A 23699-nucleotide genomic window follows, 5' to 3' on the forward strand; every position below is an offset into this window, starting at 1 on the left:
GACAGGAGCTGAAGAGATACATCCAGTGAGTTCATGTTCACACAGAGTCGGGAGGGGCGTTAACAAAGATGTGAGCTGGCTTTAACCCTCCTGTTGTCCTCGAGTCAAGGAAGGAAGGGAGGAAGAAAGAAGGAAAGGAGGGACGGGAGGGAGGAAGGAAGGAAGGGAGGGAGGAAGAAGGAAAGGAGGGACGGGAGGGAGGAAGGAAGGGAGGAAGACAAGGAAATGAGGGAGGAAGGAATGAAGGAAGAAGGAAGGAAAGAAAGGAGGGAGGAAAAAAATAAGGAAAGAAGGAAAGAAAGGAGGGAGGAAGAAGGAAAGGAGGGAGGGAGGAAGGAAGGGAGGGAGGAAGGAAGAAGGAAAGAAGGAAGAGAGGACGGAGGAAAGAAGGAAGGGAGGAAGAAGGAATGAAAGGAGGGAGGAAGAAGGAAAGGAGGGAGGGAGAAAGGAAGGAGGGAAGGAAGAAGGAAGGGAGGAAAGAAGGAAGGAAGGAAGGGAGGAAGAAGGAAAGGAGGGAGGGAGGAAGGAAGAAGGAAGAGAGGACGGAGGAAAGAAGGAAGGGAGGAGAAGGAATGAAAGGAGGGAGGAAGAAGGAAAGGAGGGAGGGAGAAAGGAAGGAGGGAAGGAAGAAGGAAGGGAGGAAAGAAGGAAGGAAGGAAGGGAGGAAGAAGGAAGGAAGGAAGGGAAGGAAAGGAAGGACAGAAGGAAGGAAGAAAGGGAGGAAAGAAGGAACAGTCAAAACAGACGGGGTCAATTTGACCCGGGAGGACGACACAAAGGTTAAAATATTGTATTGTTCTAAAGATTTGAAACGCTGGTCTGTCTTAACAACATTATTCTACATTTCTTTATAAGCTTCCTTTATAATTTGTGCATGCATAAGGATTGGAACTACACAATGTAAGAATTAATCAACATTTTTTGCATCTGGATCTGAATCTGCTTAAAGATTCTCCACTGACATGATTCACCATGAACAGCTGATGTCTTCCATGGTATTTGGAGAATACTTAAATCCTTTTCCAGGAATATTGGAGCTTTGCACAAGGATGAATTTTGCAACTTTCATCTGAGTCAGACTCATGACCACCAAGTGATTTGCATTTAAATTTGCTGTAAAACCAACCTGAGATGGAAAGTCAGCACATTTCAATAAATTATTTTGAGTTGAGCCAGTTTTGCATAATTGCATATGGTTATTTGGACATCATCAAAAATAGTGGATAACAATGGTTATTACAATTATAACATGGTAAAACACAAAGAAATATCCATATAATCACAAGAGATATGCATTTATAGCCAAAAAAGTAAAATATCTTGTGACTCCCCTAAAAGAGAATAAAATATCAGCATATTAACAATATTTCATGCAATACATATTTCAGGAGCAGATATATCTGTAATCAACATTCATGCTTATTCATGTGTTTTACATAATCTGTGCAAACCAGAAATTCACAAACAATTTGAAACAGAGATGATGTGACCTGTGGTATACTGAACATGTTCTACAACCAAGAAATAATTCAAATGTTCTTCTACACTTTTGGTTCAGGAGTCAAAATGTAAAGTTTAATCTAAATAAGCGGCAATATCTGCACAATGACTGATCTGTTTTTTTCTTGGCTCATTATTAAACTTTCTGTGAAATATGTGAAATGATATGTGAGGTAAACTAATGAACAGACACACTAATAGACGAAGAAAACTATATATGTAACTTCCTCGATTGGGAGATAATTATTACTGTATTACATAATGTTTATATTCAAAGTGAGTTGAGTGGACACTGTAGTGTAGCTTCAGTCCCAGAAATAATTAAATTTTGTAAAAGCATAAGTAACTATATTTTCATATTTGCCATTAAAGCACTTAAACATTTGGATAATAAACATCGTGATGTGAAATATCTTCCTGCATCTAAAAGGGAGTCATGTCATCTACAAACAGGACACTGAAATAGCCTGCATGTCTCCACCTCATGTGTTCAGTTCACAGACATTGAGGTCTTCACTCAGCTGGAAAACAATCAATCGGTGGCAGGGAAAGTTCAGCAGAGCGTGGATACCCAAGTATTGACTGTGCATTAAAGGCAATGACAATGTGCAATCAATTGCTATACAGTATACTGCTTTTGTTTTTTTTGGCAGCAGCAGCAGCAGAAAAATCAATTTATTCTACTATAATGTAGGATAATAAATATGAAAGCTTTGGTTCTGAGTGAGAGACAGAAAGCACGATGAGAGAACTGCTGAGGTGAAATCTATTAAATGTTTAAAACCATTTTACGCTCGCAAAAATGCACATATGCTTTGTCTGACTCTGAGCAGATTTTAGCTGTGCCCTTGCCTTTAAATAATAAAAAAAAGCAACCAAGCTGGGATTTACTACAGCTGAGCCCCTCCTCACCAGCTGGCCATATGGAGCCAAATCTGCCCATAAACTGAAACATTAAATGCTTAACTTACTTTCGTTGGCTGAATTTCTCCAAAAGCTTTTGACGTTCCTCGCAGAATATTCACAGGTATCAAATCATGATGAATAATGCAAATAAGCAATTAATAATAATAAACTTTGTTTCTATAGCTCCTTTCAAAACCGAAGTTACAAGGTGCTTCACACAAAGCAATATTAAGATAATAACATACATAAAACGCAATAAAAAATAGTAAAATAAATAGAACATTAAACAATAGATAAAACAAAGAGGAGCAGCAATTATACTATATTATAAAAAATGCCTGTCTGTATATGTGTGTCTTTAAAAGCTTTTTAAAATGAGGCACTGACTCAGCTGACTTGATACTAAGGCAGGGGGTTTGTTCCACAGGTTTGAAATGCAGATCTTTCCTTCATCATGAATTGAATCGTTTATTTGTTTCTTATTCCCTGACAGCACATATGAATGTCTCCTGGATGATCCCTTCAAACACGACTGGCCGCAGCTTCCTGAACTCCCTGGCATCAACTATTCGATGGATGAGCAGTGTCGATTTGACTTTGGCGTGGGCTATAAGATCTGCACTTCAGTGAGTACAGCCCTCAGGCTTCCATTTAGTAGATAGATGCTACCTGCAAAGTCTGTACCCTGTCCTAAGAAAATACGTTTTGAAGTGAAACAACAAAACAAAAGCTTTAGCGAACCTGAGCCAGAAAAGAATAATATATCAATCTACTGAAACTTTCTCATGCTATAAAAAGTGTCACTTAAGCTAAGCAGAGCCTAGAAGTTCTGGTGAGCTTTTCACAGAAGGACGTGCAGGAGATGCTGATGGCAGCCATCCAGGAAAAACTGACTTTTATATATGAGCAGACTCACACTAGCAGAATCAGACACTAAACTTGGGAGAACTTCAAACAGACATCTGCTAACTTTACTGCAGTCACACCTGCTATCTGGCTAGCTCTCTGCAGATGCCAAGATGATTAAAATTCACTTTTCTTTTGTCACTGCTGCTTGTCATGCCACCTTAATTCACAGCAGACTGTAATTGATATCACATTATTCCTTGTAGAGATGAGCAGAGATGCTAATTGGAACAGACATCTAACAGAATTAAAGATGTGATTTATCGCTTTGCATAAATGCATTCGCTTTTTTTTGCATCAGGAGAAAGTTTTTCTGCCTTCTTTGTTGAAATATTTTATAAAGAGGGTTCAATATTGATGGTGGTGCGAGTTCTTTATCTTGGACTTCTAAAGAATGAGACGTTTTTGTTTGGAATGAGTACAAGCAGCAGAAGTGAGTGTAGGAAGCCAGAAATGACAACACCTGCCGAGTAATTGATATAATGAGATTGATGATTAGCACCGTGTCATACAGGAAATGTCTCGCTGTAACTTCAGTAGAGTGAGAGAATAATTATTTTTTTGTTATAGTTTTTCTCTTTGCAAATTACTCTGAGGAATATTCTTTGGTCCACAATGTTTCTTATCATAAAATTAACTCTTTTTGAATGGAACAAGAAGTTTCTGCCTTTTTATCTTCAGATATTTTAGCAATTTTAACAAGTCTTTGCCTTCAGGTGTTATTCCTCTACTTTGTAAATCAGTTGTTGTTCATCACCTACTCAAAAAATCACTGACTTTCATAATCATTTTTGAACGTTATCTAAATTGCCCTTTCTTGCTAAAGTACTGGAGAAAGTGGCGTATTCTCAGCCTGTATCCTTTATGAATGACCACTTACTCTTTGAAAAGTTTCAGTCCAGATTTCAAATTCATCACAGAAGAGAAAACAGCACTTCTAACATTTTTAGGAGAAATTCAGATACCAGTTGTACATTTCTGGTATTGTTACACCTCTTTGCTGCATATGATACAGCCATGTTTATTTCCATTTTTATGCAAACAATATGCTATTTTTCCATAAATCCATCAGACCTCACCTCAGGTACCTCACTCATATGACATAAATGAAGTGATGGTGTTAGGACTCAAAGCTCACAGGGATTGTGTACCGCAGACTTTAGCTTCCCAGGGTTTGCATCGCACCAGTGAGGCCAGAAACCTGGGAGTAATCTTTGATTTGGATGAAAGGGTTCAGGGTGTTTTTTTTGCTGAAAACAGCTGCTGCTACTGTAAATTACGCTGATTAGAGCAGTGAGGTTGAACCAAAACAATAAAGTTCAGCAGGCAGTCGCACTGAGCCTGATTGCATCCTGCTACAAAAGACAAGAGCCACAGACATGAACACACATCTTGTCATGCACCTTATTATGTTAAATATAGACATCTGACATTATAACAGTATATACATGACAGAAAATCACAAAAAGCAAAATATGTCCCCTTTACAGTAAACCAAATGCTTATTTACATTTTAAACATCCAGTGATTATTATGCAGGTGCATCAGTAACAGCTGCAGATAAGAGCAAAGCAGAAAAGGAAATAGGCAGACCAATGTGAGAGATAGATAGAGTACATGACAAAAAGATGGACAGCTTTTAGATGTCATTTTTTCCTCGTAAAAGGATGCTCTGGGCAGCTGAAAGGCAATTTTTGTATTTCACTCAGCCTGACAGCACTTCTAATCCTCAAAAAAATAACGTCTGAACACCTTCCCTGGAGTGGAGGATAACAATGAGTTCCCAAAGAAAACTTTCTCAATCCACTCAGCCTTAGTGGCTCTGATAGTAGAGCCCATGACACTTGTTAAAGATTAGGTCTGCAAGATGTCAGCAGTATATTACAGCAGATATGAAGGACTGCAGCTGCTCAGAGAAACTGCTTCTACCATAAGACTTTTTAACATCCTTTTTATTTGTTTATTTGACTCAAACCCATTTTCAGAGCCTTAATTATATTTGTGCATACATTAGTGTGTAATAATATTCAGCTCTTGTATTTACCTTAGGATAAACAATTTTGAATCTCAAGGCTGAAATCAGTGATGTTACTTAACGCCTCTTAATATAAGAAAAGAAAAAAAATTAAGATCTGTTTTTAAACAGCAATTTTAAACACAAGGTCAATTTCTGCTTTTCAGCCTTGTCTTAGGCATCATAACACAAGCAGTGAAGCTGTTTTTTCACATGCTGTACCTTTCATATATAGTACATTCATGCCAGCTCTTTCAGTTATTCTTCCTAACATTTTGACTCTCATCTTTTCTGTGTTTCAGTTTCGTACATTTGACCCGTGTAAACAGCTCTGGTGCAGTCACCCAGACAACCCTTACTTCTGCAAAACCAAGAAGGGTCCGCCTCTTGATGGAACTGAATGTGCTCCTGGAAAAGTAAGTTTAGTTCAGTTTATTGCAGAGAATACTTCATGTAAAACGTGTGTGGACAGCATATAAAACATGCAAGAACATTTTCACTCTTCACTTCTTATCCTAAAACTCTTTTCTGTGAGGTTTGCTTTTATGCACCTCTGTTGTGAGGAGGTGCACGTTCATGAGATTTCATCATCAGCATGTTCAATGCCCCTAAAATTGCCACTTAGGGTAACCTGTGCTGATCCATTTGTGGGTAGATTTTCACAAAGAGTAAAACAAGAATTTCACACAAGCTCTGTGTAAGCCTGTTCTTCTACACTTGACATGCATGTCATTTTGTATCTTTACAATGTTTTTAATGCTATTATCTGATTGTTTCTGCATGCTTTGTGTTAGTTTAAGGTGCTCATCAGTCAAACTGATTTGTGTAATCCTCTGATTGGATGATTAAGGCAGCTTTTCTGTATATGGAAGTGTTGTGTTGCTGTCCATGTACCTGATGAAGGTCTGACTGTAATGTTGTAATTTAATGAATATTTCAGCAGTAGGCACACCTGTCATACATTTAGTTTTTAGTGTGTATAGATTTTTTTTTAAAGTTCTTCCATGCCAAAATGGTAAAAAACATTTCCTTGATGCACCTGGATTTGTGCATGGGAGCATTACCATGTTTAAGCACACACTGTGGCTATATAGTGTATGTCTCCTTTACTGTATTGCCTGTATTATCATTTTAATAGAGGTGAAAAAAACCAAACGCCCTTTTTAGTTGGCTAACTTTCGTCTCTCCTCTAACTCTGTCATCTCCTGTAGTGGTGCTACAAAGGTCACTGCATGTGGAAAAACCCAAATCAGGTCAAGCAAGATGGCGCCTGGGGCTCCTGGAGCAAATTTGGCTCCTGCTCTCGCTCTTGTGGAACCGGCGTTCGCTTCCGGACACGTCAGTGCAACAACCCGGCGTAAGTGGCCAACATCTGTTTCTGTGAGGCATCATGAATGATTGTTAAATTGATTGTTTTAAAAAAAAAAGAAAGAAAAAAAGGGTGAAGCTGGATTTATGGTTTTTGTTGTGATCGTCCAAAACTGTGTGTTGTATAGTCTGTATTTTTAATTATCATTCAATTATGGACTAAAAGATGAAGTAAATAATTTTAATTTGTAAATGTTCCTTCTCTAAAACCTTGAAATAATCCTGCTTTATACTGAGTGACACATTGTGAGTTTTAATGACGCCATCTACCAATCTACACTCTTCTGACAAGCAGCGTCTTGTGTTTGAGAGAGTCTCAGAGAGAAAACCCAGTTTGAATGGTTGGGTCAACCAAGACATTGACACAGGAAACCGTGGTTCAAGTCCCATCTCATATTAATAGTCAACTGTGGTTTATTTTAACCATGACAGTAGTGTTGTCCTAACTTAACCCATGCCTATGATGTTTCCGCAACTTAACCTTTAAGGAATGGTTTGACATTTTAAGGAATATGCTTATTCGATTTCTTGCCAAGAGTTAAATAGAAAAATCGATACCAATCTCATATCTCTCCTTTGAAAATAAAGCTGGAGCCAGGAGACACTTAGCGTAGCTTACCATAGAGACAGTCTCTAGCCACACTCAAGTCACTGCTCCAGGCTAAGAGATAGTCTAACACATGACCAGATTGTTGCTTTTTTAAGTTCAGTATTGTACAGATTAAGCAAATTAAATCATGAACTATTTTAGCAGTGCTGGAAAGCGGATTTGCTTTCACCTTTAGACAGTGCCGGCTAGAGGTTTTCCTCTGTTTCCAGTCACAGTAATTCACTTTTAAAGGGTAACTGCACACTAAATCATTTCCTTATGCTGTACACACTCATGGTAGAATATGATACTGTTGATTTTTCCAACAATGCACATATTGTGAGAGTCTGAGGTCTATCATGTATCAGCTATAGTACCAATAAACAGCCCACCACTGGCGAATTGTAACTTCAGTGTGCATCTCACACATAGCTGGTGGTAACGTTGGCCAGCATGATAAGCAACAGCAAAGTGACAATGATGAATGACTGATTTATTCCTTTTCTGTAGCAGTAAACACAAGCACATCAGTCCTCTGTTGCATGTTTTTTTTTTATAAATATGCTGGCAGTGAGGGAGCTAGCAGAATGTGAGTGTGTAGTTTGAACAATGGTCTTAATGCTGGTGTTAACGCTCTTTCATGCATCATTTAGCAAATATGTCAGCAATATTGTAGGAGAAGCATTCAAAAACCAACATTGGCTAAGCAGTAATTCTTCATAAATAATGTATTAACACCTCATGGAAATAGCCTCTAAAGCAAATTAATCTTCACAAGGTGAGGTTATATTAATATTGGTTGGATGCCAATTAGAGCAACTGGTCAACCATGAAAGGTTTAACACCTTGATATGGTGAGTTTTTTTTAAGCAGTATGAGATAACTTGCATACTAAATCACATTTGGCCAAACTGCAGGTGCTTTGTTAAAAATAACCCCAATCATTCATGTTAGCTGCTTAGAAATTTAGCCTCCACTTTAGAGCAGGATATCTTTTCTTATTCTTGGTTTCAAAGAAAAGCTCCTCTCTCTGTAAGTGTCTGATGTTGTTCATCCGTTTCCTTCCCCAAGTCCCTCCAACGGTGGCCAGGACTGCCCGGGAGTAAACTACGAGTATCAACTCTGCAACACTGACGACTGCCCAAAACACTTTGAGGATTTCCGAGCCCAGCAGTGCCAGCTCCGAAACTCTCACTTTGAGTTCCAAAGTGCCAAACACCACTGGCTTCCCTACGAGCATCCCGACAGTAAGCCAGAAAAATGTCAGCATGTTTGATCCAGCATGTGTCTGATCTTTTTTTATGCCAAAAAGAAACAATAGAAGTTGACAGGGGTAAGGGATTTGATCTCTTGAAGCGAGAACTGAAGAACGGTATTATATATTCAAAACAGGGATGTTCCCAGCTGGTTTTTGACAGTTACACCACACTGACCACATTGTCAAGTATGTTTCTGTCTTGTTTTAGGTTGTTTTTTTCTTCTTCTTCCTCTTCTGCCCTTTCATATTCTTTCTCAGTGACCCATCACTGTGCTGACATGTAGCGTTAAAATCCATCCAAGCTCAAAATGTGACCTTTCTGCAAAGGTGATCGATCAATACTGTGTTAATACAAAACCTGTATCCTGTTTTAATCTCTGTTCTTCATGAGACGTTGCTTTTGTCTGGCTTCTGTCTGTGAAGCTATTTGCCACTTATGGCACCTAAATTGGAGTTTTGAAAGTCAGTCATGCAGAAACAAAGTAGGAAAAACCCACTGAGAAGCTGCAGGGAGGCAAGGCGATAAAGTGGGAACCCATTGTTCTGTTGAAGGTAAAGAGCTTTTCTGAAGACTGTAGTGCCTTCAGACTGTAGATAAGATGTTTATGACTATCTTTATGAGTATGAATTCAGACACAAATGAATGCACTATTGATTCATCAGAATTTAAAAATGGTCGTTATCATTCATATATCGGCTGTAGCTCAGAAGGTAGAGCGGTCGTCCACCAATTGGAAGACTGGTGATTCCCAGCTCCTCCAGTCCACATCTCGATTCGACCTTTCGGCAAGATACTTAACCCCAAATTGTTCCCAATCGCTGCGCCAACGGAGTGTGACTGTGTGTGATTGGTTAGTAGTTGGATGGCCCCTGCCATCAGTGTATGAATGTGTGTGAATGGGTGAATGTGACATGTCGTTTAAAAGCGCTTTGAGCGGTCAAAAAGACTAGAAAAGCTCTATATAAGTACAGTGAATTTACTGTTTATCATAACCACATATTATTATTATTATTATAGTTTCTGGTGGTTTCAAGGGGAATTGTAAATACAACTGAATCACTGTTGAAAAAATACTATATTTTAATTTTTATTACAATTTCCAAACATCTTGTCCCAATGCAATACAAAAAATAAAGCACAGTGATTTTGCCCAAGCTGTAAAATAGGTTTTCATTTGTGGCGCACTGACATTTTCTGCAATCATCATATAGGTGCAAACAGTTTTTCGAATCTTATGTATGTATTTTATTGTTAAATAATATGTTTTGTTGGCAGAATATATAGTAACTCATACAGGCTCAGAGATGGCTGCTCTGGAGTGCAGTGCAGGGTCTCTCAGTTAAGGCTGAGTGTTGGACTTGTGGCTATAGAGGCATCTGACTGAGAGTTAAAGCTTGAGTAGTCTTTTCTGGTGTGATGAAGCTTCTTCATAATCCTACTAGCTCTGGTTCTGCACTTTCTGGTCCTGTTGAGTGGGGAGTGAAGACCACTCTTAAGAGCTTTAAAGTCCCGAGCAGAGCAATTCCCAGACCAGTTGGAGATGCCTCCTTTCATGCTTTCCAAAGCCTTTGGAGTGAAAGGTCTTTAGGGGCTCTGGGGAGACTCATTTTTTTCTTTTCACTCCCTCAGGTGAAAAAGACATCGCCTTGCCTTTCTCACAGAGATGTCTGTATGTGTGGACCATGTCACACTCTCTGTGATGTGGATTCCCAGTTATCTGGAGGTTCTCAGTCTCTTAAGAGTAAAAGACATTACTGAATGAGACCCAATTACTTTTAGAGTACAGTGTAAAACATCAGTACGGATAAATAAAGATTAAAACTCTCCAACATGTCCACACATTTTAGTTGAACAGGAGCAGATGCATGTTGGGTGTTGCTGTATTTTCATGCTGTTTCTTGTGGTGAGCCCTCATCATCATGCACCTTTGTGTGTTAAAATGTATGACACAACTACTGTAGAAACGGAGGTCCATAATTAATCACCATACCCTCCAGCTCTTTTGTTTCTTCTATACCCTTTTGCCTTTTGTTTAGCACGCCGTGTGTTGGCTACATGAACATTAATTGTCCTTTCATAATGATCTAGCACTCTGTATTGTTACTCTCACAATTTCATGAACCTGTCTAAAGCTTTAGCGACCTGATTATGCTTTATTTATTAGTGGATGTTAATTAAATTCTCTTCTGCAGCAACATATGTTAGCTTTGTGAGCAAACATAGAATCAAGATTAATGTCATTTCAGCATTTTCCAATTCAAAAAAAAAAAAGACAGACATTTTTACATTTTACGTGGAAAAGTGCAAATGGTGCAAACAAAATCATTTATTTCATATTATTTAATCATTTATTTATTAACTTTCATAATGTTCCTGTCATTCCATGTTGGATTTCATACCTAAATATGTTATAATAATCTAATAACCTGTTGCTTTGTAGCCAACAAGAGGTGCCATTTGTACTGCCAGTCAAAGGAGACCGGAGACGTGGCGTACATGAAGCAGCTGGTGCATGATGGGACACGTTGCTCCTATAAGGATGCCTACGATATCTGCGTGCGTGGAGAATGTGTGGTAAGGATGTGTTTAAATCACATAATTTGTGATATATTAAAAGCTGCATTAGGTAAACATGCACCTTAGTTGCCGCAGGCTGTTTGAATCTTGAAAGCTCTGAAGGCTTTAATTAAATTACAGAGTGGAATGTTAATAAACTTCACCATCAGCATTACTGTAGGTTCAGCTTCTCACTCTCTATCATATCTTTCAGTGCTAACTCACTGCTGCGTAGAAGATAAGCTGTACGATTTTCTTCATGATTTGATTGGTCATTTCCGATTTGTCCTGAAATTTTTCCCCAGATAGCAGAAATTAAAGTAAGTCAAAGCACAGCAACTTAAGTAGGTAAATGACATTCCAGCTGCAGCCCTGTTTTCATCCAAATGTTATTATGAAGCCCAATAGCACAAATAACAAGTTTGCCTCAGGGGCTGTACAATCTGTTCAGCAATTAAAACACCCTTCATCCTTAGACCCTCGATCTTATAAGAATTTGGAAACCATTGATAGGACAGAGGTTTTTCCAACTATCTTAAATATCAGATTTGATGAAGATTAGATGTATTCCTTAGCGATCAAAATGGAATTAATTTGGGCCAATGAATGTAAAAGCCATTGCTCTGTGCCTCACAAAACACTGAGTTATGAACCAAAATATGAAGTAGCTTATGAATGCCTACATACTGGTGCTATTGTATCTGGATATGCACTTATCTCAGGGTCAAACTTTCCACCAAATTTAATGATATAACCAACAAATGAGAACAGAAACACAAAGTCACAAAGAGACCTGACTCCTTGTGAAACATGTGAAACAGGAACATGACCTCCAACTCCAAAAGCAGCAGCAGTTTTTGCCTAGTCAGCACCGATAATCCAACACCTAATAAAGGCTCAGTGAATAACATGTGACAGGTCGACTTCTTGTCAAATCATGTTGTGAATTTTACATTTCCCCCCTTGTGCCAATGAGAGTATCAGCTCCTCTCTGTAATTCGTTTCTTGGTCTTCAGAAAGTTGGCTGCGACAGAGAAATCGGCTCCAACAAAGTGGAGGACAAATGTGGCGTTTGTGGTGGGGACAACTCCCACTGCCGCACCGTTAAAGGAACCTTCACCCGAACACCAAAGAAAGCTGGTAAGGAAAAATGGGAAATTACTAACACAACTGTCTTTCTTTTTCCACATTTAATCCCAGATGTATTTTTACTTGATTGTTAATGGATGAGGTTTGGTATCATATTGATAATATTGAATGTTTATAATTCATGACACGCCATGAGCGAATGATGAGCCATAAATGTACTGTACATACTGTCGTTTTCCATTTATTTATCATTTCTTTAATGACTCAATAAGTTCAGCGGAAGAGGATATTAAAGAAGATGAAGGCACGGCATCACCAGTCCATTATTTTTCTGTATTGGTACACCTTGGAGTGCATTATCATATTTACATCTCTCTATAACTGATAAGTCATTCATGTATGGTCATAAGACAAGGCTGGCATTACACCATATTTTTGTTATTGTTAGTAAATCCTATGAAAAGAAGAAAAAACATCACTTCCTACACAAGATGATTAAAAACTTTGGCCTAAGCAAAAATGTTGCTCTACTTAAACAAGAGTTAATGGTTTTCATCTGGACTATCTCCAGCTGGAAGTCAATAAAGATCAAGATTCAAGAATCGCAGTGAAATGAATTGTGACTATCCCGATTGTGCAAGCAAGAATAATAATAAGAATATAAAAATATGCATAAATATGTAAGAGGAGGGGGAGGGGAAGGGAGAGCTATGTACATACACAATAGAAAAAATATACAAAAATATAGATAGATACGGTGTGTGTGGGATGTGTGTTTTATGTGTGTGGAGAGTGTTAAAAAACACTTGTTGTAGTTGTTCTTAGGTAGAGTACTCCAGAAGACTCCATTTAGATGAACAAATATTCAAGATTTTAAAGCTGTTTTCCAAATTGTGCCTCTATAACCAAATCAAAATAAAGATAGTAGCCCACTGTCACAACTCAGGATAGTAGTCTTTCATATCGTAGAGCAGATGGAATACTTTTTCTTCCAGATGATTCAAAGAGTCTTTGAGGAATAATTTATTAAATTATATAAAACTGTCAGAAGAACTTTTAGTGTTTTTAAATGACCCTCTGAGATTTTCAAACATTGCTGATTAATTAACTTTTGCACAAACTGGGGCTGGGTAATGAAGAGATGCGTCACCCACTGTTAGAGCTCATCTTGCACAGGCCGATACGATATATCAGGCTTCTGCTACACAGACAATACTTGTTTGTGGGAGGTTTTTGTTTAATGATGACAGTAAATAAATAAAAAAATAAGGCAAAGCTGTAGCCTTATCCTGATTAAATCCTTAGATAGCAACCGTTACTGTGAGTTAGCTTCACCGCTGTGAGTTATCAGGTTTGTGGCTTTTGAATAGTAATTAAATTGTTGCCTTGAACAGCTGGATGTTTTAGATGTCCTGGTTTATAATCTTGATGGCCATCTGCCTCCATGTGTCTTTATTATTACAGAAAGGATCCACCGTACGGCCTTGTTAACATCTCATTTACCCATTTATTTTCTTTTATTTCCAAAGAACTCAGCATTTCCTCTGCATAAAATGTTCACTATAGATATAGTTTCAGCAAAAAAATATCTTCGGGTGTAATTTTTTGCATGAAATACAAGAGTGTGATTTAAAAGACCCCAGTTTGACTAAATTAAATATGGAGAGCACTTTTTCTCTGCTTCGATAACTTTGATGAGAGCATGCATTCATTTAAGCACTGATTAAAATAGCAAAGTGGCTAGTGCTTAAAAATGATCTTGATTAGCTGACCAGATTGCACTCCATTATCAGCGTGCCATAATTAGGTAATGCTCTTTTTTATTTTTAGCTTCCCACTGGCTATTTAATCATGTTTTTAGCTTTTTTACTGGCTCTTGTTTAAATACTTTTAACCCTCCTGTTGTCCTCGAGTCAAGGAAGGAAGGGAGGAAGAAGGAAGGAAGGAAGGGAGGGAGGGAGGGAAGGAGGGAGGAAGGAAGGAAGGAAGAAGGAAGGAAAAGAGGAAGGGAGGAAGAAGGAAGGAAAAGAGGGAGGAAGGAAGGAAGGAAGTGAGGATGAAGGAAGGAAAAGAGGGAGGAAGGAAGGGAGGAAGAAGGAAGGAAAGGAGGAAGGAAGGAAGGAAGAAGGAAGGAAAAGAGGAAGGGAGGAAGGGAGGAAGAAGGAAGGAAAAGAGGGAGGAAGGGAGGAAGAAGGAAGGAAAAGAGGGAGGAAGGAAGGGAGGAAGAAGGAAGGAAAGGAGGAAGGAAGAAGGAAGGAAAGGAGAGAGGAAGGAAGGAAGAAAGGAGGGAGGAAAGAAAGAGAGAGGGAGGGAGGGAGAAAGGAAAAGAGGACGAGAGGAAGGAAGGAAGGAGGGAGGAAGGAAGGACATAAGGAAGGGAGGAAAGAGAGAGGAAGGAAAGAAAGAGAGAAGGAGGGAGAGAAGAAAGACAGACGGAAGGAAGGAAGGGAGGAAAGAAGGAACAGTCAAAACAGACGGGGTCAATTTATCCCGGGAGGACGACACAAAGGTTAAAATCGTACAATGAAACCTACCAACTCTACTTACAACATCTAATACCTGGAGAAAAAAGCTATAGCTATTATACAACGTCATCAAAGCTAAAGTAGTCAAACAAATTAATGAAGCCTAAAGTCAGTGAGAGATTGCACTTAATATGAAAAGGATAAGGGTCGAATGGCTTGTCTTAACATCAAGAAAACATTTCCAGTTTGTATTTTTTAGGTAAAGCACCAAGCAGAACGCTCCCTGGAATACAGCCCGGCTCAAATAAGAAATATAACCACCTGTATTTTCCTGAAATGAGAAATAATGAGGAAAACTGTGAAGTGTGGAGTAAACACTCTGCAGTGCGTTCAAACAGCTGGGAGCAAATATAATAATATCCAAAGGAAAACATTCGTCCCGACCACTGGAAATATAGCAGCAGTAGACTGTGATTAATGTCAAAGTGGCAGATTCATATTTGCACCTCAATAGCGGTGAGTCAGACCTACTCATCTCATCCAGTAGACTTTTCAAGGTGTTGGTAGACGTGGGCACAAAAAGTAGAAGCAGACGGAATTTACATATATCATAAGTTTCCAGGGCGTCTTGTCCTGTTTGTGATCATATTAAGGGGATATGATCTTCCAGGTTATGATCACTTTAAAAGTAGAGTTCCACAAAATGAAGGGGAAAGTTTTCATGCGTCATTTCTTGCAGCAGTATCATCATTTAAATCTGTGTTCTAGTTAAATAGTGCATGCATAATTAACTCTAACAGGGGTTTGAGTAAAGCGTGGAGATTTATTATTATTAACCTAAGAAACAGCAGTGTAACAAACACCTAGTGAAGGTTCACTGACTACAGATTTAACTCTATTTCATGGACTTCATCAGGAGTCTGAGAGAGATTGCTTAGTTGTCATGAAGATGATTCAGTTGTCATTATAGTTTGTTACTTTGGCCACATGATTACAGGTGGTCTTATATGGTATTTTGAGTATTTTAAGTATTATTGGTAATATAAATGTACAAAAAAAGTCAGACTAAAATCCAGATTAATCCAGTGCGATGTCCCAGAATGCAATGTACAAATGAAACTACTCACATCTGCAAAAACATTTAAATAGGTTGCACGTTGAGTTCAGATAGTTACAGAGGGTCGATGAATGCAGAAAAAATATTTACAAAATCTTTGGAAAGTCAGTACATTTTTAATTTGTGAAGTTGAAAGGACAGGTTAACATTCTTCTAATCAAATCTAATCATAAAACAATATTCAGGAGCCCAAATTGGACGCAGACACATGTCTTTGTTGCTGTAATCATCCCTGCTGGTCACCACTAACCATTAACCATAATGAACTTTTAAGTGATGTGGGGCAAAATACACAGTCCTCCTGTGCAAAAACATTTATTTAAAAGTTTATTTGAGGCTAATAAAAAAACTTCAGTAGTCAAAATTCATCAAATCATACCAATATCTTTAAAGTTACCGGCTTTTTAGTGCAGAGTTTCCAGGAAAACACTGTAGGGAACTGTTGTAAATGTGGAAGATATTCACTTTATTTGAGTAACTCAGTTGGTTGAAGCTTCATATCATCTTCAGATAAACTTTTAAATACATTTTTGCTCAAAACAAGGCCTATGGATTCTGTCCTCCATCACTTACTTTGAAAGCACATTTAAAGGGAATATTTTAATATCCAATATAAACAAGAGGAGTGATTACAGCGAAAAAAAAACCTTTTTCAATATTCATATGGACTCCTGACTGTTGTTTATAAGACATACCTTTCCTATAATTAATAGTGGCATTTAGTATTTAGAATGTACTTTATGTAATTCGTTTGTAGTATTGAATCAGAGCACAGCTTGTAGCTGAATGTGTTTACAGATGTACAGGTAGTTTAATCTTGTGGGTTGGCGAGATGCCTCCTAAACTTACACACATTTTTTAGAGTTTAGAGTTTAGAATCCACCTTCATATTTCATTATATCAATCAAATCATCTATCCATATATCATCTTGTCTCAAGTTAACATTACAGGCAACACAGCTGTAACAGAAAGAGGAGGAATCATATCAGGGTATAGAAACTGTAATGTAACTGTGCAGCAGCTGTAAATAATATATGCCTTATAATTACAAGTAAATTGCATAGTTGAACATGTGTGGATGATAATATTTAGTGTGTTTGAAAGTGAATAAAATATCTATAGATAACAAAAGGCAAGGTTATGCTTCGTGTTTCATGATCCGACTTGTTAAATCACGCCTCAGGTTCAGCCCTCGTGGGAGGTTTACTTTAGTTTATCAGGATCCTCATTAGCTGTTACAAATGCTAATATATATTGTTCCTGGGATCCATACTGAGAAGTCATACTGATTTGCATGAAATAATAGATTTGTTTATGTATTTGTTCACATGCAGAATTTACATTTACAGCTAATAGAGCCTACAGGGAGGATGCGGAGTGATATGAACGTGTGACAGTGTCTAATAGCTGTCGTAGTCTTCACCATAGGGGTTCTTTTAGATTAAGACCATTATTAATTAGCAGAGGAATAATGAAGCCCCTGTTTTAATGATTTATTAAGTTTGTAAGTTCATTAAACAACTTTTTGTCCCCTTTGTAGAAACTTCTTTAATTCAAGCTGCTTCCCTCAGGTTATCTCGCCTCTGCAGCCATATAGGGGGCACATTAACACACACACACACACACACACATACACCAAATTAGAGTGAACACAGCTTGGTCAATTGATGTTTTTCTTGCCAATACAAAAGTCCCCCACTGTGCAGTGTTAAGCTGAATGAGTGCGTGTGTATGGTTAATTTCTTTTTGGGAAAATGTGTCTTCACATCAACTGCCAGCATGAAGAGAATAGCTTGATGAATGACCACTGCTTTTACTTAAATGGTTTCACAATGCCAGCCTCATCTGTCATGAATAATTTATCATCAATTTTTATTCATTGAAATGGTGTTAAAAAGTCAATAGAGAGCTTTGGGGGAGGAAAAAAAAATGATAATGGACTTTCCCAGAGCCTCGATGTTTGATGTTAAAACTTTGATCAATCCTCCTTTTCTTAACATCTCACTCTCTCACTCAACCACTCACATTTTTTAACAGGGAAACAGTTAAGCAAGAGAGCCCAAAAAGAAAACCCTTTGTTGGAAAACACAATATGCAAGTATCCAGTGTTACTGAGTCCTTCACCACCTCTTTTTTTTCTAGCGTTTTCTGCCCAGCTTGTAGAGCAGATGGATGCCTAACGCTGTAGAGACCAACTGTAGATACATGAGTGATATAAGCTGCTGTTTGTCGCTGTTCAATGTTACTAATTAATTGTCTATTTAGGTCCCAACTGTCATAATTGTCACAGGTTCAATTATCCAGCCAAGTCTCTAAAACCTTATTTTTGATGTTTATGGTCATTTCATGTATATGTCTCTGGATCAGTTGCTTTCAACAGCCTAACAAACTAACTTAAAGTCTTTGTGCAGATAAAAAAAATGTCCCATAAACATTCCTGCAGAGCTTTGTAGGCAATCTGGGGTGTCATTTATAAGCTGATTGATTTAACCTAAACTGGCACACTGATCCGCTGCCGAGCATCTACACCCAAAGGGTCTTTAGCTCGCTGTGTTCTTGTTTTTTTTTCAGTCCACAAAACACTGCGATCAAATTGTAATCTCTATCGAGCGGCCGGTGCTTCCAAAATTGACTGCCATCACAGGATGTTCTCTTGTGTCATTTTCCAAAAGTTTATATCCTTTAGTATATTGCAGAGCAGCGCCTGCTACTCTTTCCACCTGCTGTAACCTTGTGTGAACCCAGCAACAGTGTGCCAGTTGCATTCATAATCACCTTCGTGACACCACTGCGTTTGTGTCAGGAGAGTGCTGGACCTGCCTGTCAAATCTAAGGGCCAGTAATTACACTGCTGCAGTTCAGTCCAGATGATTGGCAAGTTCCACCCGGCCAGATAAAAGAGTTAACCTCCTCATCCACTGTGAAGTCCTCCGCTACCTGCTATGCTAATTAAAATGTGCTCCCACTGTAGGTGATGTTGTTGCAGAGGAAACACTTTGTAACTGACTAACGGATTTGTTTCATTTTTAAAGGGAAGACCAGAGGAGCCTTCTCTTTGCCCAAAGGAGCTCGAAATGTGTTTTTAAATGAATCGGAAGACTTTAGAAATGTACTTGGTGAGTGACAGTAGGTTTGTAAGTGGTGGACATCTCAGCCAGAAGTTGACTTTGCTGCCGTATAGTCTGTAAAAACTTTTTTCTCGTCGCTTATTGAAACATGGCTGAAGGCTCTTTTCATCCACATCCTGTCTGCACATCGAGTAATCGGTATGAACACAAAAGGAAGCAGAATTGCAGCTTATTCAAAAGACATCCTGTCTTTATCACATGTTGCATAGAAGCCATACAAGGATTTAATAATATTTCTAATCGTCCTCCGATGACACAACAGGTGTGAATGAAAAACCTTCATGAGCTGTTTCAATTAAACTTGTATTTTTTCCTTCAGGCTTCTACTGTGAAGAGGAAAGCTGACATAGACATTTAGCCTTTTTTTCCCCCCCTCAAACTTTAATCTATGTAGAGCAAAGTGAACAACGCTTCTGAAACACGCGAGATGTCCACCACTGCAAACGGATAATTTTCTGTATCTCCTCATCTTACCTGTGTCTGTCTTTATCTTTTTTAACCCACCTGCTACCTTCCACTGTTGCTGCTGCTGGCAACTTGGCAAAGGTTACCTTAAGATGTTTCTCATTCCTCCTGGAAGTAGACATGTGATCATCCAAGAACATGAGGCCTTCCCTCAAATTCTTGGTAAGTGTGACTTCATAACACACACACATGTATACCAAACCAGAGGATGCCTTAAAATAGATCATCGCCATCCTCTGCATGTTTTCCTGGAAGACTAATTGGAACAAGTGTTATAAAATCATAGATTGTACACAATGCATAATTTATTCCTTGTCACCTCCCAGGCTTAGAAAATGAGTCTTTATACTGTATTACACATTCATTATTCACCAATCTGTTAAAGAGATGTTTCTAAATGAGTGGACGCTCTCTCTACTGCAAAAAATGGGACTGCTTTTTTTCTTTTTTTCCTTTTTTTTTTTTAGCTTTGAATTTTTCTCAACTATGTTAGGGTGAATTCACAGTCACAGTCGAGCACAATGAGAGGGAATCAGTATTATACATGACAAATGAATGGAATAGCATCAAATTAATTTAATATATTATCTGGAAAGTTTAGTCGGGAGTCTGAATGGATCATTTTGAACAATGTCACAGAGTCAGAGGAGGAGAGGAGAGGTTTCCGACGAGCAGTCATGTACAGACAATAAAAACAACCGCATCAGTCGTCTCAGCAAATGTCTGATAATATCATACTAACACATACAAAGACCTTTAATCCTGGTGGGAAATACGACACTTGTCAGGAGCAAAGGAGGAAATATGTCGGGAGTGGATGTATAGCTCAACAAAATAATAGTAATAATAATACTAATATTATATTTTATTTATAGCGCTTTTAACAATACTCAAAGACACTTTACAGAATCAAAGACAAGACTTATTTAACAGTGATTTTTAAGGGTTTTTGAAGGCACTGATAAATGTATTTTTGGCAATTTTCTACATTTTTCTTAATGTCAACAAATCTCTTCTTTAGAGCCAAATCAAAAAATGACTTGACCCACCAGTTTTGTTTGTGTATCCACAGCCGGATATATCTTATTCCCCTGTGTTGTTGTCCAAAAAACTATTACAAACACTGCATGATATGTTCCTTCACCACAAAGACTTTTGGCCATGTGCAAAGACGAATATCAGTTTTCACATTTCCTGTCACCGGAGAGCAGTTCAGTGTGAGCCGAACGCTCCTTTGTGATTCAGTTTAATAAGAAATGTAATTGCATTCCCACAAAACTTTTATTAAAGTCAGAAACAGTAATGTTATCATCATTGGGAAGGATCATGTCACCTAGTAAATGAGTTTGCCTCATTGACATGTTTTTAACCATCTTTGGACAGAAACAGAGGAATATATCTATAGTTGTTGTTGGTTTGGCTGAGATTTGTTGACAGTAAGAAAAAATTAGCCTTATCCTTTAAAGCTGTATTATTTTATTTTTAGCGACTAGAGGGACAGAATAACCTTAAAACAAACTGGCAGACAAACAGTTCTGACAATATCATTCATCTAAAGTCCTTTAAAATGTCACTCCATCAGTACCAGCTCTTGAAACACACATCTGGCTCTTCGGCTGCTAAATTCAGCTCATCCTTAACTTTATCTGTTGTTTGGTAATGAGCTTCCTGGGTTTGAAAACAGCTTCCTGCTTCTGCTAAAAGCAGGGTTGAGACTGGACTGAAGAGCAAATGTACTAATACAAAGTAATACAAAAGGCTCAAAGTCTAAAAAGCTTCATAGAAGAGAAGATGTGCTAATTATCTGTGAGTTTATAACCTCGTGTAACCCCTTTTACATGTTATAATAAAAAAAAAAATATTGATTAATGCAGCTTTAAACCCTCAAAAGATTGGGTAGAGTTCATTTGTAACAAGCCTATTGAGCTCATTAGTGTGTAACTAGAAGAAGAAAGTGTAAACAAGAAAGTGCTGATTATCACAAAGTTATTTATCCGCTGTAAACACACATCTGTAAAGAGTTTGGCAGATGAATGATTGAAGTGAAGAAAGAGGTAGCTGATCTTTTTGTTTCTTGTTCTGTGAGGACAGAACGATTTATTCAGCATTAATGAGGTGAAGCGGGTCAGCATCCGTCTTCTCAGCCCGCAGTAGTGTGTTTTTAAAAGAGCTCTTTTATATATCAACATTTATTATTAAGTTATTTTTTCAGACAGACTGTCCTGTATGAGCAACAGTCAGAGAGGAGAGGAGAAAATAAAAAAAATGATGAGTGGATCATGCCTTGGATGTAAAGGATTAAAAACAGACAAACAGATATTCAGACACAGTAACCTTGCCTTAAAGCACTAAGGCAAAGTAAAATATTAAGTAAATATAACAAAACTACTGGGGAGTTAAATCATTAAGAGGAATATCTAAACATATTCCTGAGAGACTTTTTTATAAGTTTCTGTTTGAAAATGTGCAAAAAAAAAAAGTGTTAAAGTGTATTAGCCCGTATTAACCTTCGACCTCCTCTCTTGAGTAGACTGCATGGTAACTGTAATATAAAATGATGCAATTAATCTAGACTAAAACATGATCTACACAGCTTACAGATCTGTACCATTATGCAAACTTCCACCTTAGAACAATTTATTATAATCTCTCGATCTTTTTTTTATTGCAGTTTATCATCAGTTTTTTCCAGAAATACAATTATAGGAGAAGGTTGCTACAACTGTCAAGTTTTCCATAATTGCATATATTTACATATGCAGTTCACAGTGATAACGGTGGCGGATTTATAATTGAATTTCATAGTCATTTTTTAAAAAGCGTCTTCAATTTCATAAACAAATAGCAAAAGCACAGGTTTGTTATTTCCAGCCGATGACTCTTTATGATGACAATGATGCCGTCAGAAGCTCAGAATAACTGGTTATGGCACCTTATTTTTTCTCCTCCTGACTCTGTGGGTGTCTTGATAGGCTTTGACAGGCAGGGAGACGTTTTCAAGCTCATTCTCCATTTACTCAGGGAGACTCAATCATACACATTCAAGAAAGTAATTCCAGGGTGGACATGCATGTGCTAGAGAGATATTGATTTGTATTTCATATATGATGAGGAAGATGATTGATAAATAAGGAAAAGTGAAGAAGTTTCATACTGAACATGTTTTGTAAGCGATGCGTTCACTGACGCCTCTAGAAACTACAAATGGGACAAAAAACAGGAATATTTGGCCTTCTTATCTATTCATGTATTTAGATATGTGAAAGAAAATGCAATTTAAAGGATATATTTATACATTCTTTTAGCCTAAAACTTCACAGATGTTGTTCCAGCAGTAAAGTTTTAGTTGAAAGCTGTTTTTTTAACGTTCCTCAAAAACTGTCCGTACACTCTGGTGTTGCCAGATTTTCAATTTCATGCTAGAAAATGGATGTAATAATAACCTTGCCCTTAAATAGATTTTTTTTTGTGTGTGTGTGAATGAAAGCTTCCCTTTTAAATTACTTTTGACAAAAAAAAAAAAAAAAAAAGAAGAAGAAAAAGAAAAAGCCTGGCCCTTCAGAAACCGCCTCATCAACTTCTTTGAACAGTTGAAGCTGTTGGGAGAAATCGATGCACATTAAGTTTGCTTCTTTCAGAAACTGTTGCTCGGCAAAAAAAAAAGTGTCTCAACAGATTCTTGAGCCTCGGCTACAGCTCACCATTATTTGCAGAGAGAGAATATATTGGCCTGGGAGGGAGACTTTATAAAACCATTAAGAAGAAATGATATTCTATATGTTTTTTTTATTGCCAATAAATCCCAGAAGGAGACCAAAACCTCTCAACTCAACTTTCTGATTCTGTGGCACTCAAGCCCCGAGACAATGTGTTCCCACTGAATACGTAAAGCTTTAAAAACAGGTCACACATATATATTGTCATTTTAAAAAAGGCTTGATAATCGTCTTAAACATCACTGTGCTTTTGCCTTTTTGTGGAAAGTATTTTCAATGGTTGATTAATGCAAAATATATCCAAATATAAAGGAACATGTCAGTATAACAGTGTGGTTCATTGATGTTGGTAGCACAGCATTGAACACTGTTTATCAGGCTTTTATAACACAGATAATACCTGTTAGTATATAGTAGTAGCAAGTAGTAAGTTCATGGATGGTTTTGGTCTTTTCACGTAATTTTTAAAAAATAACAAAAAATATAGAATATCTCCAAACTTACCTATGAAATAATACTCTTTTTTATTTGGTCAAAATAAATGCCAACATCAGTTTCATACACAATAATCAGCACAATAATCATATGGCAAAATGTAATGTGGCACTTTAAAATAAAAA

The 23699-nt window shown here is 37.7% G+C and overlaps 1 protein-coding gene across 1 annotated transcript in view; it reads left to right on the plus strand.

Annotated features, from left to right (window-relative positions):
* Nucleotides 1-23699, plus strand: part of adamts3 (ADAM metallopeptidase with thrombospondin type 1 motif, 3) — a 137417-nt gene that overhangs the window by 91068 nt on the left and 22650 nt on the right. Inside the window, exons 9-17 of the mRNA XM_062417928.1 lie at nucleotides 6-25; nucleotides 2900-3032; nucleotides 5629-5742; nucleotides 6538-6683; nucleotides 8355-8530; nucleotides 10983-11116; nucleotides 12115-12238; nucleotides 18803-18886; nucleotides 19445-19525. Of these exons, the coding sequence (XP_062273912.1) occupies nucleotides 6-25; nucleotides 2900-3032; nucleotides 5629-5742; nucleotides 6538-6683; nucleotides 8355-8530; nucleotides 10983-11116; nucleotides 12115-12238; nucleotides 18803-18886; nucleotides 19445-19525 (1012 nt within the window). The remainder of the gene's footprint in view (nucleotides 1-5; nucleotides 26-2899; nucleotides 3033-5628; nucleotides 5743-6537; nucleotides 6684-8354; nucleotides 8531-10982; nucleotides 11117-12114; nucleotides 12239-18802; nucleotides 18887-19444; nucleotides 19526-23699) is intronic.

The sequence above is a fragment of the Scomber scombrus genome, chromosome 4 (assembly GCF_963691925.1).
Source record: "Scomber scombrus chromosome 4, fScoSco1.1, whole genome shotgun sequence".
Taxonomy (NCBI): Eukaryota; Metazoa; Chordata; class Actinopteri; order Scombriformes; family Scombridae; genus Scomber; species Scomber scombrus.